Genomic DNA, 19,176 nt, shown 5'->3' on the forward strand with positions numbered 1-19,176 from the left:
TGTTATTTGCTGGCATTTTTGTCAGGTCATCAAGTAGTTACGTCTAACAAAGTTGCTCATAGCTATTTGTCTCAAAAAAGCTCATATATCCAAGTAAGGACAGAGGCAAGCTTACGCATAGGACAATATCTGTAAGAACTGATATTAAACTTTGCACTTGATCCTCTACAAGGTCACATTCTCATTACAGCAAGAACTAAAACCAATGAACTACCATAAAAGGAAGTATTGCCTTCTGTACATTATTTTTATTATTTACATAATACAATATAGCATAGATGCTGGGTAGCTTATGTGCAATACATAAATATGAACTATCTGTACATGTTTGCATATCTAATAACTCAGAAGAACAAAGTTAGAAGCAGAAACCTGACGCTTTTAATAGTGAAGTAAAAACCAAGACTGAACACTGGCAACAAAAATCAGGTAGTAGTAGTGCCTTGGGTATGTATGTAACTATTTACAAATGAAAACAGGCATTACCACAACACTAGTCTAAACCATATTTGTTTATATAAAAAACACAAGTTTCATACATCACAAAAACCCCTTCCATTATAACACAGAAGTGATATATATTACCAGACAAGCATCAGTGAAGAATACTGCCTTTTCTAGTTGTTATTGTACAATGCCGTAGATAACGCAGCCCATGCAATACACCCAAGAACACTACAGTCCTATACCCAAGTACAATTAAAAATGATAAAGCAGCCCTCCAAGAGTGGTTCCAGCTACCATTTAAGTCTACAGCAGCCATGTTAGGTATGGTTTTCCATGCAGAACGGTGCAACTGTTACATTTAAAACTAGAAAAATTAATTCCTAATATTCTTTTGAACTTGGAACACACAGAACATAAGTAGTACATGAATAATAAACTGCTCTAGTATTTCAGCAACCTGTGTTGCTTGATAGAGATGCTGTGATATGTCTAGAAACATTTGTAACTGTGTTTTGAAAACCAATCTTACAATATTGTGCTACACAACATTTTTAGCTAGGCAAGGAAAAGCGGACAATTCTGTTGCAGGCCAGTTCTTAAGCTCCTAATAGGACATCTCCTTTGGGAACTTTTTTCCAGGATTCTTGAGTTAATGTAATCTTTTAAAAAAGCAATTTTCTTCTCATATGTATCTGATTTTTTTAATTTTTCTCAGTGCAGTTGTTAAGTGACTAAAATATGGCAAAGACGCTCATCTTACTGTGATGGTAGACCCCTCTACACAGCGTGCATTCTGCTGGAAAACTAAAATGGGAGTGTGGCAACTAAAAGTAGAATGAGATTTTAAATGATAGAAGTAGACTGCCAACTGTTTTGATGTATCCTTCTCCAAAACAGGCATACAACATTAGCCGAACATTAAACACCTCATGCACATCTCAAAAGGCAGAGCTGCTGCACACATGCAGATTGCATACATCTGTTTGGCACATGTGAACTAGAGTCTGTCCTCTGTGCATGTGTATTCCTGTGCAGGTTTCTGATCATCCATCTATTCTGGGGAGGGCATATACATTTTCAAGGGCTGTATCTATCCAATTCTGCCTGTAACAAACACCCAAACATTTGAAGTATCATTTAGACAGACAGGACTAGAAGTAAAACTTTCGAAAGCAAAGGAAAATGACCATGCACCTGCTCTTTTCATGGTTTTTAGGATGTATTGAAAAAAAAGCCCCACAAAAAGTCAGTCAGTCTTTTCACAAGCACATTAATTTATATTCTCTGAATTTTTTCAGCCACCACAACTGGATTCTCTTTTCTGATTTTTGCTGCAGCTTCTGCTTTGTAATCATATGGGCAGTTATGCTTGTCAGAATAACGGTGAAGTCCACAAAATAGGTTTCCACATCGGCAGTCAAATCCTGTACACAGAAAAAAAAGAAACATTACTAGGAATTAGTTTTTAATTATGGTGTTAATTAAGGGTGCAGTCACTACAAAGGGGACATGTTTGTCTACTGTGATATACAGAGTAAGAAAAATAAATGGACTTACTAAGTTGTGTGAATTGTGAAAAAGCTGATAAATGTAATAAAACACAATTTTTGACAAGTTTAATCTAGCAAGAGGTAACTAATCATGCAAATTTGTTTAAAATTGAGAGTATTCTCATACCTGTAAGGCCAACCTTCTTCCTGCACATGAAACATCTGTTCTTCTTTGGTTTTGGCAGTTCAGCAGCTCTCTCCTCACTCTCTGAAGTACCAGGCTGAGAAACTGATGGGCTTGGTTGAGTAACAACTGTTAAAAGCACACAAAGGAAATAAGGGTAAAATTTGCTTTTCTTGACTTCATGGGGTATCAAACAGAATGCATACAGTAAGGATTAATTCAACCACTAAGATCCTGACATCTGTTGCCTACAGTACTACGCTGACTAGTCTAAAAACATGAATCAGAAATAAGGATTTTTATCCACCCCTTGCGACTACTTGAGACACTCAGATTATTCTGCACATTTCAACATTTAGAAAATAAATAGCACTTACTCTATATATCTATATAGGCTTGAAAAGCATGACAGAAATTCCGTGTGCACCTTTTATATTTAAATAAATCATACGATTAAAGCAATACTTAATCTAAAAAGTAACAATACTGTCACAGCTAAAGTTGCTGAACACAGATACCTCTGTAGAAGATATAACTAACATGAACATATTTTAGAGGAAAAAAAAAAAAAAAAAAGAAATTCAGTAATACGTTCCTGCTATAGTACTGGGTTGTTTTGCCACTTCTGCAGTGAAGTCAGGTATCCAAGGCAGCTCACCAAGACAGCAGCTAGGAAGCTGTTAATTCTATGACAGATCCAGAACGCAGCTACATAATACACAGTTCTACAGAGCCCTCATTTAAATAACAAAGTGCAAATTTGCATTGCATATTTGTATTTTTTGCAATTTTTTCAGTTTTGGTGTTTAAACAGGCATAGTCAAAATGAATACTTTTTCAATTGCCTCTTTAGACATCTTTAGACATGGCTGTTTTATTGAAAAAAGTGTTTTATCCCAAGAATTTAATTTTTTAAATTGATATCCTCTTCATATCCAAAAATGGAACTAAGGAAAGCTAAACGATGCACTTGTACACAACTGTAATACCTGCTCTTGGTACAAGTTTGCTGAACACTCTCAGAGCATGATAACATCTATCATAATATCTATTACAAAACGCATTTCATAACAAATGGAATACGTAAGCCTCAAGGACGCATTTGCAGTTAACTTCATACAAATATGGTTTGTTAGACAAGATTCTTTTGAATAGTACATGCTTGTTAAAATTGTATTTGCATTGTCATAGAAAACTTCACAATTCACTGCACGAGAAACGCCCCAGGCAAGACTTCACAATCTAAACAACACTTATAAGCAACAAACTCTCAGAAGTAACAGGGAACCTTCAGTGCTCATCATCAAGAAATTTCTTGCAGTAAAACAAATGACTGCTAACATTATTTTATACCTCTACATCATAGCAACAGAGCTAATGAGCAACCAAGGTCATTTACAACTGGTTGTTTTTCTTTGGTCACATTGCAGATATTTTATAACCCTTTTTTGGTGGAAACAATTTGTTTTGATTAAGATTTTCTAGATGAACAAATATGACACTCTGAACCTGTCTTTAAATCCTAAGACAATCAGTGTTCAGTATCAGTTTGTCTACTAGAGAGCCTGCGACCAAAAACTGGCCTAACAGCCAGCAGTACCACAAACTGAGTGTACCTGTTAGATGTTATGCACCTTGGCTCAGAGCTGTCAGCTATGGCCTTAAAAAAATACAAAGACTGAACACCTCTCCAAAGGTATAGTCAAATCTCTTTTTTTAAGATTTTTATATTGCTAGTTTGTTTCAAAATAAAAAGCTAATTGTAAGCCAAAACAGATGAATGAGAGGAACCAGAAACACACACATTGCAATTTGGTGTGTAGTTAGTAAAGAGAAAGCTTTGTCTGTGTCAGAAGTAATTTAAAAATTTGAGCCCTGGGAGCATGCATGCTGTTTCAATCATATGCTAAAGAAAATATAGAGGGTGGCAAATAAACAGTGACATAAAGTCACTCACAACATACACTAAGAAAAAATGAAAATGAGAAGAGAATAATTTATATCATTGCCTAACACATGTCAACAAGGAAGCCAAAATTAAAACTTCCCAGGAATTATCAAGGCAAAAAGCTTAGTAGATCACTCCATCACAAAACAAAGCCTCTGAGAACAAATTAATCTAGGGAAAATGTTACCAATTACTACAAGTATACTTCCATCTATAATATCTTCCAAGTATACAAGTTTCTTCCATGAAGAAACTGCAACAATGGCAGCCCACAATGTGTAAAGTGATGAAAGTGATTCTAAGAAACTGCAGCAGCACGTTCCCTGAAAAGGCTGCTGAACAGGATACTTCCCCCACAACTAACACATCTTCCAAGGAGGAAAAGCAGGACACAACATGCAGTAAGTCACTAAAAGGTACCAAGCCAAGAGGGGACATAGCTCCCTAAATCCAAACTAAAACGTTCCATTTATTACTCTCCAAGAATAAAGGATTCTGCTGTTATTTTATGCCACCAGACTTTATTGGCTTTTATGATGCTAAATGTTCATAAATGTGCTTCTGAGTAATGGCTAGGACAGTTGAAAAAGTTGCCCACCCTGTGCCCTAGAGCTCAGAACAAAATTCCTTTTTCATCAACCTACAGATGAAAAATACTGAAAACTGCAGTTGTTCTGCCATGACATCAGGAGCCTACCTAAATCAAAATACTGTTCTTACAGTCGTTTGCCACAAAAGACAAATCCAACTGGGCAAGTACAATTCCGGTCCTCAAGATATTAACTTAAATTCATGCCAGAAATCACAGTGTTAATCGAAGTGCTCAAAATGATTTATGTATCACCATAGAACAGGTAGCTGAAAAAGTGCCAAAAGCCGTAAAATAGTGGTTGCTGGTACCTGTCAACCTGCTTCTTCAGTAACAGTGTTCAGATGAAGCAAACTCCTCACACTAAAACTTGTCACCACTGTAAAAGAGCTCTTACTGGTATGATGCACTTTTTCATCCTGATCTCCAAACTGGAGAAACATGGAATTGAATGATTAACTATGTGGTTGATAAGGAATTGACTGGATGGACACAGCCAAAGAGGTGTGGTCAGTGGTTCTATGTCCAATTGGAGACTGGTGGTGAGTGGCATCCCTTAGGGCTCTGTCTTGGGAATTCTGCTCTTGCATATCTTAATCAGTTACACAGACAGGGATTATGTGCATTCTCAGCATGAAGGAGGGGATGCCAGACAGGGAGATCTGGACAAACTTGAGAAATGGGCTCAAGACCTGTCCATCTACTCTGCTACTGCAGACCCCATCTGGAGCGCTGAATCCAGCTCTGGGGTCCTCAGCACAGGAAAGATGCAAATCTGTGGGGTTAACCAGAGGAAGGCCACAAAGATGATCAGGAGGCTGAAGCACCTCTCCTATGAAACCGAGCTGAGAGACAGGGTTGTTCAGCACGGAGATGACAAGGCTCTAGGAATACCTTACAGAAACCTTTCCAACTTTAGATGGATAATAAAACAAAGGGATAGATTTAAACATGGGCAGATAGTGATAGGATCAGGGGAAACACTTTTGAATTACAAGATGGATATATATGAGATGTTAGGCAGAAATTCTTTACTCTAAGATTAGTGATGCACAGGAACAGAGGACTCAGAACTAGATGATCTATAAAACCCTTTCCAACCCAAATGGTTCTGTGGTTCTGAGTAGCCCCCTCCATCACCCTGGTCATGTCCTCTCCTGTCTCTGGTTCAAGACCTGCAAAGATTTACTTCACTCAGATTTTACCAGATCAGTTCTCCTAGTACAATGCCAAAAACTTTAGGGACAACTGATTTTCAGAACTGGGTAGGCTTTTATTAACACTATTTTGGTCTTACATGATTGCCTGCAGGGACTATAAATATGCATTACCATCATGGTCAACGATAGCTATTATCCTAGCAAATTAAAGACTAACCTAATCCTATACTGGGATGTGTCTGCCTGAAAAAGTCTACACAAATGCAGGTATTTCATCACGAATTTTGGAAATTTCCTTCAAACGTAGCCTTAAGATAAGATGCATCCTTACCAGAGGAGCAGCAAGGCCACTAATGGAACCAGCTACAGGTTCCATTACTCAATCTACATGCAAAAAGGTTCTACGAACTGAAGAATAAAGTTCTTCTTAGACTCATGGGAATGCCATTTGAAATTGAAAACCACTCTAAGAACATTCAAAGCTATCAGTAGCTTTCTTATATAAAACAGTATGGCTACTTCAAAAAAAAGCATGTATCAGTATTACAGAGCTTTCGCTCTGAAAAGGAATGAATCCACTATTTCAGCTGAAGAAAACACACTGAAAATCAATCGTATCTAAAGTGACCAGAAAGGAATACAAAAGTAACAGAACAAAGTTTTTAGAAGCTTCTCTGACAGAAGAAAAAAATCACCAAAATAAAATCTAAACACCTTAAACTTCAAGGATAACACTGGCACAAATTCTTGAAAGTGCAGGGAAAGAAATTGATTTAAGGACTGTGACTTGATGAAGTTAACTGCTAACTCCCAGTATCGAAGAAACAGAAAAAAACAAAACAAGAGAGAGAAAAGGTCAAGTCAGAAGTTATCCAAAATACATTAGATGCATTTCTGCAGTTATGGAGCCGAAACAATAGCAGTAGTAACAGAAGTACTAGACACAATACAATCCTTAGACTGCATATGAGCACAACTGCCCTGGTTTCAGCTGGGATAGAGTTATTTTATTCTCAGTAGCTGGTACAGTGATGCATTTTGGATTCAGTATGAGAATAATGCTGATATATTACTAATGTCAAATAATAAAACTAGTGTTTTAAATATTGCTAAATAGTGCTTTTACTTTAAAACAAAGACTTCTCAGTTTCATGTGCTCTGCAAACAAACAGGTGCACAAAAAGCCAGGAGAGAGAATCACTGGGACAGCTGACCTGAATGAACAAGCCAAAGAATAATCCACACATCAGAACACACTTCCCCCAATGTATAAATGGGGAGTGTTGACTGGGAGCTGCCTACCACTGCTGGGGAATGAGCTGGGCATCAGTCAGCACATGGTGACCAAATGTAGTATGCATCACTCGTGAAATATCTGGAGTTTATTCTTTCTTCTCCTCTTCTCATTACAATTATATTGTTAATACAATCAGCATTGCTTATCTTACTTAATTTTAATTGTTAAGCTTTTTTATTTTAACACATGGGGTTTAGTTTTTTCCTCCACTGACTGTCCTCAGCACTGGAGACCAAGAACTGAGTGAGTGGCTGCATAGCACTTAGCTGTCAGCTGGGGTTAGTCTAAGACAACAAGGTGCTTGTACATAAAATTTAGTCTGCTATGCTTTGTTGAACTTTTGCTCAGGAACTATAACTTCTATGCCAGCCTATGTGCCTGTGATGAAAGGCTGCAGAACAAATCTCCATCATGCTTACTTTTATGTTGAAGAGTGGGAATATAAATGTTCTGCAGCATGCCACTCACCTCTCCATGCCTAAGTCTAACTCTTCTATTTGCATATTTAATACCTTAAATTAATATGCCCATTAATACAACATACTGATTCCCCAGTTACAGAAGCACAGTTTAATTTGGTTATCATAAAGACTTGACGTGCATGGTGTATCACTATTAGAATAATAATAATAATGTGCTATCACCAACAAACACAGCACCAGCAGTTAGGTCCTCAGCGCTTTTCTGCGCAGTGGACAGCTTCAGCGCTTACAACAGACTTAATTTCTGAAATTTTTCAATCAGGAGTGTTTATCAAAGCTACAGCAGGCATGGGAAACATGAAGACAAGCTAATTATTTCAAACACAATATAGAATGTTACTAATACAACGGAACTGTTTACAGCGAGCAATGTCATGAAACTAGTACAGCCATGTGTGAAAACAAACCAGAACAAACAAGGCACTCATTACAACCAGATTTATGGAACATCATGTACGTACATCTTGATCTTACCCGACATCATAAGCTACCTTACTTACACCTTACTCACAGTATTACCTGCAACACACTGGCTCTACCTACAGCATAGCAAGGGTAAGCTGTTACAGGGTCTCTCAACCTGAATGCTCAACAGCTGTAAAACAGCTCCAACCCTAACAGCTAGATAGAGAGCAGAGACACGCCAACCAGCATTGCCTGCAGTCTTCTAACACTGCTGCTGCCGAATGACAGGATAAGTTACAGCATGGATGGAAGTTGACAGTATTTACATACTTTTAAAATATGTAACTTACACAATACCATTATCAGTTTAATTTCTGGTTTACTTCTTCATAAGCCATACTACTTACCTATAACACTACACCCTAATCAGAGCATTACTGCATTACAAAACCCAACCCAATCAAAAACAACCACAAAAAGTACTACACACTTGAGCCAGTGCAGATACTGTGTCTTGAAACAGTGACAGACCTGACTAGAAGCTGATAATTTAGCAAAGTAATCACCTACAAAAGTCTAAGAAAATGCTAAAAATATGCTGTGCATTAAAACAATACAATTTTGAAATAAACTTATTTTTAAAACCATTTATTTATAACGGTGGATTGGTTTTGTATGGCCCGTTTTTGGTAGTGCAAGGCTACAGAGGTGGCTTCTATCAGAAGATGGTAGAAGCTTCTTCCACGTCTGGCAGAGCCAATCCCTGGTAGCTCCAAAGTGGGATGTGCTGCTTTCTGCCAATCAGAAATGGTGGTAACACCTCTGTGGTAACATATTTAAGTAGAAAGAAAAACAGAAGTTGTTGCACAGCATCAGTTGTAATCACTTGTGAGAAGAACAACTCTGCAGACACCAAGATCAGTGAAGGAGGGGCAGGAGGTGCTCCAGGCATTGGAGCTGAGATTCCCCTGCAGCCTGTGGTGCAGACTTTGGTGAAAAGCTGTGCCCCTGCAGCCATGGAGGTCTATGAGGATGCAGAGATCCATGTGCAGCCCAGGGAGGAGCCGCATGCCAGAGCAGGGGGATGCCTGAAGGGAGGCTGTGACCCCATGGGAGCAGACAAGGACAGGCTCTGCTCCCATGCTGGAGCAGCCTGTCCTTTAAAGACTGTACCCCATGGAAAAGTTACCCACCCTGCAGCAGTTTGAGGGGTGCCATTGCCCATGGGATGGACTCATATTGCAGCAGTTCTCAGGGACCTGCTGCTCGTGACATACACTCATGTTGGATAAATTCATAGAGAGCTCTCTTCAGTGGGAGGGACCCCAGAGTGCAGTAAGCGAATGACTCCTCTCCCTTGGGTGATGACCTGACCACAACCCTGGCTCCTGGCACCACTGGGTTAGGAGGCACAGAGGATGTGAGGGGAAGGTGTTTTTAAGGTCTGATTTTACTTCTCATTATCCTGCTCTGATCTTGTTAATAACTCCACACCTTTAATTCAAGTCTGTTTTGCCCTTGACAGGTATCTGGGGAGGGATCTCTCTCCATCCTTATATCTCAACTCATTAACCCCTCATTTTATTTTCTCTCCCCTGGTGAGGCTTTCATGGGTGCCTGGAATCCAGTCAAGACTCAGAGCACTTCAACAAGTTACAAGAAAACAAACAACGGAGTTACATCCACCATGCCTTTCTTCAGATGTTAAGGTACAATTGTCTTAGCACCAGGTTTGCTCTGAAGGCGAATCTAGGTTGCAACCTCAACCTGAGCAAAGAAAAAACAAAAAATCCCAACAAAATCAATAGAAACAAGCTTGTTAAACTTCATAGTGTAGTATACGGTAGAGATAATTCATGCTATACATGTATAAAATACTGTAAAATCCAAGCTATGTCTTTGACCACTCTGGCTGGGAGCAGAGTCTTATTTTTATTCAATTAGTTGCCAGACAAAAAAAATATCAAGTCTGTTAAAAGTATGAATGAAACCTTCCTGGGCCATGATTGCTGACTTCCCTGGAGGGCCTGCACCTGGGAAGGTTGCATCTACCATACTCAAGCACTGGCACCACTCTGCTACAGGTGAATGAAGGCTCTTCCAAAGTGTTCAGACAACCATCTAGACACCTGGACTTACTTTTGTCTATTCCTGCACACGTATGGCCCCAGTTCTACATGTGAAGAGACACAAAGGAACATTCAGTCATCCCTGCCTCAGGCAGAATAAACTGTATATAAGCTAACTGTTGAAGCAGTCGGGGTGAACCACTGGGGAGACACTTTGTCAGTTGGGTCCCGGTTCACCCAGCGCCGACACCCGGGGTTGACGCCGCCTTGGCTATGGTGATTTTTCTCAAAATTTTATGTTGTTAACAATCTAATAACTCATTGCTGAATTTTCTTACAGATTTGGTTTCCGATTTGATAATTTATTACGATAGTTTATTTTTTCTCAACTTCTCCACTTTCTAGTCAGTTGTTTCAATTCCAAAAGTAAAGAAAGTATAATTTTATGCTACAGGATTGCAAAAACAAATAATTTACCAGATGTAATCCTTCTTTTAAACTTTCTGATTTGTAAGGGAAGCATACAAAATCTCTTTTGCTAATGAACAGCTGGCAAAAGAGAATGTGACTTCATACTTTTGAAGATACAGCTCATGATCTAGTACCGTCCAGTTACGAAATTGCCTCTAGTATCAGCCTATGCTTATAGCTACATGTTTATTTCATTAACATCTCTATGACTGCATTATTTTAGAGAATCATATCTAAAATACAGTATTAACTTTTGTTGCTATCAGGTGATGCAAATTATTTACAATTGTTCCAGTTTGTCTTCAAGAGACCAACACATAATGGATGCTACTGGAGAAAAGGAAGATAAAAAATCTGCCTAGTCCAGACACATCAGGAATTTTTAATAAAAAGTCTAGGCCAGCTTCTCTTGCCTGCAAGACACAGAGTAATGCACCACTAAATATAGCCAACCCTGTCAAATTAAGAAGTCCAACAAACCCTAAGAATAGTATATAAGGACATTATCTTACACTGTCTAGGATCTATGCCAAACAATAACACTTAAAAGGAAATTTGGGCATCATAGCAGCTGAGGCTGCCTCATGAATTTACAGGTATGTTCTCTCAGAAGGTAGTTTTTTCAAGTTTTCAAGTTTTTCCAGAGCCATTTAAGTTCCCTGGTAGTATTTCCAACCATCTCTACACAAGCTTGTGACAACTTTTACTGAAAATGGTAAAAACCCTTTGTACAAATACTGAGTAAATTAACATCAAGTGTCAGAACAGTCTTTGTTGGCAAAGATATTACTAGATAAAAACCACTTTGATAGAGTGCTTAGCAGCATCTGATGCCATTTTTATCTCAATGACTTCAAAACTGGAGAAACAGATTTTACCTTCAGCTTGAGTAAACAGATTTCCTACTACACATCAATTTTTAGTTTTTAAAACTGTTTCAGAGCTGGTAAATTTAAAAAAAAAAAACCTCTGGGCTTGTTAAGAACAAAACAAGTGTGTTAAGATATCCATTTGGTACAAATTCAGTTGTTCACTAGTTAGGTTAAGCAAGCTGCCCTCCCTCTCTGCCTCAGTACAAGAAATAGCTACAACAATCCAACATGAGCATAAAACTGTTAAAAGGGACATAACATTTAAAGCTGCAACTACCCTACATCCCTGAAACAATGCATTGAGTATATCTAGGGATTACTCAATTAGTTCAAGAACCCTAAGCAACTTCTGTTAATGTTTCTAAACCACCCATTCTCCCTTCCCCAATAGCCTCACTTCTCTGTAGAATGGAATTTATTAAGCACCATTCTTCAAACACAACAAGCCATTTTGACTGCCATGAGTCAGCTGGAGTTGTTCTGCTAGATAACATACTGAATCCAAACAGTTCCACTTCAAAACAGAACACCTTGCCCTAATATGATTTTAGAGTGCCTCACCTTTAAAAACAAATGTTAGGGATCTAAAAACACCCTTATTAGTGTAATTTCTTTTACTAACAATTAACATATATTTAAAAGCTGTTTTGGAACTAGTCCTTTTTCTTTATTCTGAGCAGACTGCACTCAAAAAGCATCCTAAACACATTTCTTAAGACCACCACCACAACAGGAGATGGCTACTCAGAAAGCAAACACACTCTGCACTCATGTGAGGACACTGGTTATGGCCAGTGTTGCTGAGAACATACCTGGCTCAGTCTCTGTTTTCGGTTTTAATTCCTCCTCTCTTGAAATGCTCATTTCTGTCATTTGCTGTGTTACAGGCAAAGCGGCAACAGGCACGTTTCTGTTAAAGCACAGTGAAACACAAAATTTACATCAGTTTTACATTAGTAATAAAAGCTTGAATTCTTCAGACCCATTAATGAACTACTGGTTCAGTCACTATTGATACATTTTCCTGACCTATACTTCTACTATCTTCCAAATACTTCTTTATTTTATTTTAGATTCTATTATTTTAGAAAAAAACAGGCAAGCCTCTAACAAATTAGTTCTGTAGATAAACAAAACCCATTCCTTTTACTGCAGTACTACAACACCAAATATCTGAATGATTTTTCAATTTACATGGATTCATAGAGCCCTGTCAGGCCCATTTTCTTCTGCAGGCACTCACTGCAACAGGACAGGATTGCTGCAGGCCTTCTAGCAAACACACAGCTCATTCAACCGTCACAGTACAACCCTTATTTTACCTTGTTTTTTCAGATGTGCTGCCAGCAGCACCTTCACAGTTGTTTAAGCTAGTGTCTGCTCTCTGTACAGATGCAGAGTCTGAGGTAGGACTGTTTGAACCACTGGTTGTTCCTATGTACAAGAATTTGACAAGTTATGAACAAATCACAGAAAACACATTAATCAAATAGTCTCCTATACAGCTATGAACTGCCTGCATACAATCTTCAATGCTACTGCTTATTACTTTTTACTTAAAGACACTTTTACATAATAACCAAAATAGAGATTGCATTAAAAAAATGCTAGCAGAAGTGGCTAAGAGGGAAAGCAAGTTATGATTGAATGCCAAGCAAACCAGAACATTACACAAAAATTATTTTTATCTTTACTGTGCTTTTAAGTAGTATTTTCTTTGAACATTCATTCTTTCAGTTCAGCCTTCAGAAGTTCTCTAACAAAATGTTCTAATAGTCCTTGTAATTCTCTGTATATTTAATTTCTACAGAAATAGAGAAACCCAACCCCCAACAATTCCCCACACTCTTACCCATTGGGCTGATTCTACCACTATTCTGCTGTCGCTGAAGATGTTCTTTGTAGCAAACTGAACACATCCCATTTGTCCTAGGATTTCCATAAAATCCACATCCTGTACTACACAGCATAGGCCCTGGGGTCTGGTTTGTCTCCTGAGTCATCTCGATGCTGTAAATAAAATCAAAAACTGCATTAGGAGCAGGCATGCCACCAAAATCAATTACAGGGTTAAACATATTAAGAATTTAAAGAATTTTAAGTATATCTGCTCACCCTGCCTCACCAACTGATATCACCATTCTTAAAGAGGGTTATATGAACATTAATATACCATTCAAGACCGCAATTCATTGCTAAGTAACATCATTACGAACCTTTAGTACAAGACAAAGTGTCATCATACTAATACTGAGAAATAATATACTTGCTGAGCACTGAACTGCATGTGCAGGTTAATTTGACAGACAAAAAACCTCCTTAAGTGCCAGCTTCTGAGCACTAACAGGGATATGCAGAATAAGTAAGACTACGCTCACACCCACAAAACAGTTCCGGCAAGTAATATAGCTTATATTTCTGGACTCCAGCAGAGCCAAGAGACTCCAGCAGAAAAGCCCTGCTTTTCCAGCACTGATCTTACATCATTTTGAGGCTAATTTCACAATTACTCTCACAACAGTCTTCCAAGGGAGATAACAATAACAACTCCAAACTATTGAATATGTTCTGTTACATAGCTTACACACTTACAGAAGAAAAAAATCCCTTCTCTAATCAGGTTGTGTCAAGACTTCTAAGCCCTCCAGAGCCAGTCAGTGCCAAGCATGTTAGAAATAATATCTTCACCTTCACAGCCTGTTAACCTCTGAAAAGCAAGGTTAGTAGAAAAAGGCATAGCGGCCAAATTCTTGACTCCCAAGGGCAATAAAACTGGAACACAGTAATCATGCATTTGCTACAAATTGAAGTAATGTAATAATATTGCACTAAAATTTAAATTTAGTAGAAGCTGCGCATATGGCATCTGAAGACATTTTAGTATAAACTTTGGATTGCTGTTTTCCTATTCAGAAACGGTCACAGTAAGAGATATTTGACAGCTGAGATTTGCTAGAAGTCAAAAATGCCAAAAGCAAATTCGTTACAGCATCAAGAAAAATGATTCTAATTAAGAGAGCTCACACGGCAAGTAGTACTTATGTTTCCCTAGTACAACTGCAACTGACAGGTGCCTTTGGCTAAACTAAACTTCTGGGATGACAGTAAGCAAAACCGGGAGAAAGTAAACAAGCAAAATTCATCCTGTCAGCTAGTGGTCACAGGACCTAATTTTCCAGGTATAAATAGCTGTACTATTTATAGCTTTTAACACCTTCCAGGTATAAATACCATGCTTTCTGGCTACAACATGACTTCACACTTTATCTGATACAATTTTACAGCCAAATACACGAGCAAAGGAGCTACAAGAAAGCCCGACCCACCTAGAGGAAATCTGAAAAAATCTTGTCATCTTTGACAAGACACAGAACTATGTCTACATAACACAGAAAAATAATACTACTGCCCTTTTGTTACTAGCCAGGTAAGATCAATATGCTATCAAACACACTGCCAACATCAACTGACCTGTTTTATTTCCGAGTTAGTGCCCTAAAATTTCACCACTTACTAAATGTTGCTTTAGGCGCCAACTCTAATATTTCAGCGCAAACTAGAAACTCAGCAGCTCCTTTGGTCGGCAGAGTGTTACACTACTTGAAATGCATGCCCCTGACGGAACGTTGCTACCCAACGCTGAACAAACAAGTCGCGCTTTTCCAGGCTCCGGGAGACGGCCGGGCTTTCTCCCGCGTTCATTTTCAAGGCGCCGCCCGACAAGGGGAACCCCGCTACGGCTGCCGCCCCCCGACCGACGCCTTACCGCAGCTCCGGGCCGGGCCCTGCGCGCTCGGCGGTGCCGCTGCCGCCGCGGCGGGTCGGTCACATGGGCGGACGAGCGCCTGCGCTTCCGCCTGTCAGGCGGCGGCGTGACGGGCCCGGGCCGCCCGCTGAAGTCAGCCCCTATTTATATCTCCCGCAGGCCGCCGGCTCCGGGAGGAGGCGCCGGCGAAACCCGACTGCCCTTCCCTTCCAGGGAGGAGCGGGGATAGCGGGTGCTGACCTGCAGCCCAGAAAATGCGGCATTACCAGCCCGCCGCCTCCCGCGATGGGCGCCCCAAAGCAACCATCGCTCCACCAATGCGCCCCGCAACACGGGGCGGGCAGGGTTACACCCAACCGCTCATCTTCGAGAGGAGGGAAAAAGATAATCGAAAAAGGTCTTCTTCCACCGGGACCCCGCCGTCATCAGCCCAACTTGGAGAAAGGGGAGGGTAAATCCCGTTAGCGGCCCCGGCCGCGCACCTCAGTCATCCCCTCGGCCCCGAGGCCATGGCCGGGCTGCCGCCGTCCAGCCGGGCGATCCCGCACTGGCGGCGTAACGACAAAAACGAGGGCCCCAACGCGCGCTGAAAGCAGCCCGAAAACCTGGGCACTGCGTTAGCAACGGGCTCGCTGACCTACATACCGAATGGCCTCAACATCCTCCTTCCGAAAAGGGATCACGATAAACACGAGAAACACAGGAACAAAACAAAAGGAGAACGCACAAAGGCTGCGCGGGTCACTCGCCGCTCACTCGCGTTCGGCAGAGCCCAGTGTCGGTACCGGGGAACCGAACCAGAGCAGGGCGCTCCCCAGGCGGCGGCAGTCCGGCGGCTGACTCAGACAAAGCGGGGGGCCCTGCCAAGCGCCCGCAGTGCCGCGCATCTTAACCGCGTCCTCCACCCCCTCCGCCTCCCCCGACACCCGGACACAAAAGACCCGCGAGGCTGCCGGGCTGAGGAGCGGCGGCAGCGGACGGGGGTCTCCAGCTCGGCCGCTCCTCGCAACCGCCTGAGTCACGGTCGGCCCCGCCGCCGGCAGGCCCTACGCCGCCGCTAGACACAGGAACCTCACTGTCTCGCCGCCTGCGCTGCCCCGCAGCGGCCCCGCCGAAGGCCGAACGCAACGAGGCCGCCCGAGAGGAGGCCCGGGCACACCCCGTCGCGGTAAAGGCCCCGCGGAGCCGAGCCCAGCATGCCACCCCTCACCCACCTGTTCCCGGCGGGGGCCACAAACCCCGCGGCGGGTGCCGTAGAAGGCGCCTCGGACAGCTCCGGGCGGCTGCGGGGAGAGCGGGGGTTGCGGGGGGCGCCGGGCTGGCGGCCGCGCCGCCGCCGCTTCGCTCCTTTGTTCCCGCAGCGGCAGCGGCGGCCGTGTCGGCAGCGGCGCGAGGCGGGACCCGCCGTGCGTGGAAGGCGGGCGGCGGGAAAGCGCTGGAGGCGGGTGGGTGGGGAGGGGGAAGAAGAAGACGGCGACGAGGAGGAGGAGAAGGAGGAGGTAAAAGAGGAGGCGGAGGAGGAGGAGGAGGAGGAGGAGGAGGGAGGAGCCCAGCCCGGCCGGCGGACGCGGCTCCTCCCTCTGCCCGCCCGCCGGTGCATGCGTGCTGCCGGCCCGCGCTCCGCCCGTTGCCGCTCTGGGGCGGGGAGCTCCCGGTGCCCGCCCGCCGTTCTGTCCCCAAGCCACGTCACCGAGCGCGGGAGCCCCGGGCCGGGAAGGCTCCTCGCTGCCGGAGCGCCTGCTTACCGCTAGGTGTCCGGGGCACGGAGCGCCTCAGCGCCGGCACGCTGCGGCGCTCTTGGAGCCTTGGAGAACGTAGATTGCCTTTAAAACATATTTTTCTTGGGTATTTCTTTCTTTTTATTTGACCTAAATTTGCCTACAAGATTTAGCCGTCTTGTGAGATGGAATGTCAAAATGCAGGAGCATTGCTCCGAAAGGGAAGAGAACGTCCAGTTTAAACTGCCGATTATAAATTTAATTGCCAGGTGTCTGATAACAGTTTTTTTGCTGCTCTGAAGAGCTGAGCTTCACAGGACAGAATGAATAAGGAAATAACTGTATGTTTTACCTAATCCAATGATGAGCTAATTCCATATGCCATTTTGGACTGAATCTTATCCTTAAGAGGTTACTACCTTCAAAAATACTGTGAGATTCACAAAAAACTGCCTTGGAGACCTTTTCTAACTTGTGATGCTTAGAATGTTAGGGACCCATAAAAGGAGGACACCCCCAGGGTAACCCTATGATTTCATCACAAGGAGCAAAAGAATATGTGCATCCTTAGAACTCACAGCTTCAAACGACAACGATTTTGGACCTCCTGTTGTTTGCTTAGCAGCATCACAAGCAAGCTGCCTTCTGAGGAAATGGGTGACTGGTTTGAGGGACACACTTTTAAAGAAGTCTTCTCTGATGGACATATTCATTGTAGAGGAGAAACATACTGCTTCCATTGTCTTAGAGCTGTTGATTCTTGTTGCATGTTGTGAGTTCTTCAAGAACATGGGTACCTAGAACTTGGCAGGTGAGGCAAGCAGGAAATAAGTGGTTTGGGAATCTGAGCAGGGCTCCAGAAACTCCTTTGAAAGACTGTAAGCTCATCTCCTGATAAAGGGCATCTGCCCTCTGAAGAGACTCGAGGTGTAGCATTCCTGAAACGTTTTGGTGGAGATACATTGTTTTTAGACATTTATGGGATGCAGTCTAACAGAGGACAGAGTGACCATCTTTGCCACCCATTCTTCTCTAAAATATGTTGGACTAGTTTATGGCATATAATTTTAGGCTTTCACCTAAGAAGGACAGTAAAAGATTGCCAGTACTTTCTCCCTGCTACTTTCCTCTGTAGTGCTGACATTTAAAAGAAATTTAGAAGATAACAAGACTACAGGGTCTTCATGTTCTTTTTCTGTGTACTACTGAAAATATTGTGAACTCCTGTTCCAAGGCACAACAAGATAATAGTTAATTATTTTTATAGTTATACATATTATGATATTAGAATTATCATTACTATGGTGTAATTTAAGGCACACTGAATTGTGCATCTCTGTGACTGTGGTGAATAAGTGCCTCAATGAAGCTGGCTGTGTTGATCCTGGCCAGTGCTTCTCAATTTCCCCTCCTTGTTGTGCCAATGACACACCACTGTCCAGACTCATTTTAATCTTCAGAGTTTGCCGTGCTCCCAAAAGTTGTATCAGTTCACGGACTGTTCTGCATAGTATTTTCTTTGTGCAAACGCTCACACTCTGCTCTCGTAGCTCTCATTTTCCACTCTCAAGACCTCTTTTTAATATGTCATACTTTTTGTACCTTGCTTTCTGATGGTGCTTTAAATAGTTCTTCATCAATTGATTACCCAGTGGCGCCGGCTACTAGTTTAATTTCTCTAATGACTGAATTATTTTAAAACTGGAATCAATGCACAGAATATAATCCGTGGTTTGATAGTCTTTACTTGTGACTGGAAAACACTATCTGACTATAGCTAATAGAGATTTCTCCATCCAGCTCTTTTCTGCAACACTTTAAGGAAGAAACCCACATGTTTGAATGTTTCTGTGTTCCAAAGCACTGCAGTTTTATAAGATACTTAGATGGTCTAAATCAGTGGTGTCTAAAGTGGGCCCACATGAGATGATCTAATGGGGTGCCAGAAGGAAATACTAGAACTTCAGTAATGTATGTATACAACTGATAAAATAAATATTTGTATGCTAGACGTGTGTGCTCAAAAATGCTTTACTAATGGGGATGCACAAAAAAAAGTGAAGTTGTAGGAATCTTTTTATGTCACACAGAAATCTAAGTAATTGCTGTGCCCTGACAAATTTATCAGTGGAGACCACTGATCTAAATTATGCTAGGTTTCTTTTGTTGTTGTTGTGGTTTTGGTTTTTTTTTTTTTTTTATGCAATAAGAGGATAGATTATTTGCTTTACTTGGCCATGTATCTTCCTCTCAATTATTTTCCTGAGAAAAAATAATC

General features: G+C 41.6%; 1 protein-coding gene across 2 annotated transcripts; it reads right to left on the reverse strand.

Moving 5' to 3' along the window:
• Window positions 1-226: 226 nt before the first annotated feature.
• Window positions 227-16,508, reverse strand: ZFAND5 (zinc finger AN1-type containing 5). 2 transcript variants are annotated; one of them, XM_063181505.1, is made up of 6 exons: window positions 16,395-16,508; window positions 13,267-13,424; window positions 12,737-12,848; window positions 12,227-12,324; window positions 2,125-2,250; window positions 227-1,871 (listed from the first exon to the last, which is right to left on the reverse strand). In XM_063181505.1, the coding sequence occupies exons 2-6, from the start codon at window positions 13,415-13,417 to the stop codon at window positions 1,723-1,725; spliced, it is 636 nt and encodes a 211-aa protein (XP_063037575.1). In that variant the 5' UTR covers window positions 13,418-13,424; window positions 16,395-16,508; the 3' UTR covers window positions 227-1,722. The 2 variants fall into 2 exon arrangements, with proteins under 2 accessions (XP_063037575.1, XP_063037576.1); XM_063181506.1 differs by lacking the exon at window positions 16,395-16,508 and adding an exon at window positions 15,181-15,201.
• Between the last annotated feature and the right edge of the window lie 2,668 nt (window positions 16,509-19,176).

This window comes from Melospiza melodia, chromosome Z (genome assembly GCF_035770615.1).
Source record: "Melospiza melodia melodia isolate bMelMel2 chromosome Z, bMelMel2.pri, whole genome shotgun sequence".
In the NCBI taxonomy this organism is placed as follows: domain Eukaryota; kingdom Metazoa; phylum Chordata; class Aves; order Passeriformes; family Passerellidae; genus Melospiza; species Melospiza melodia.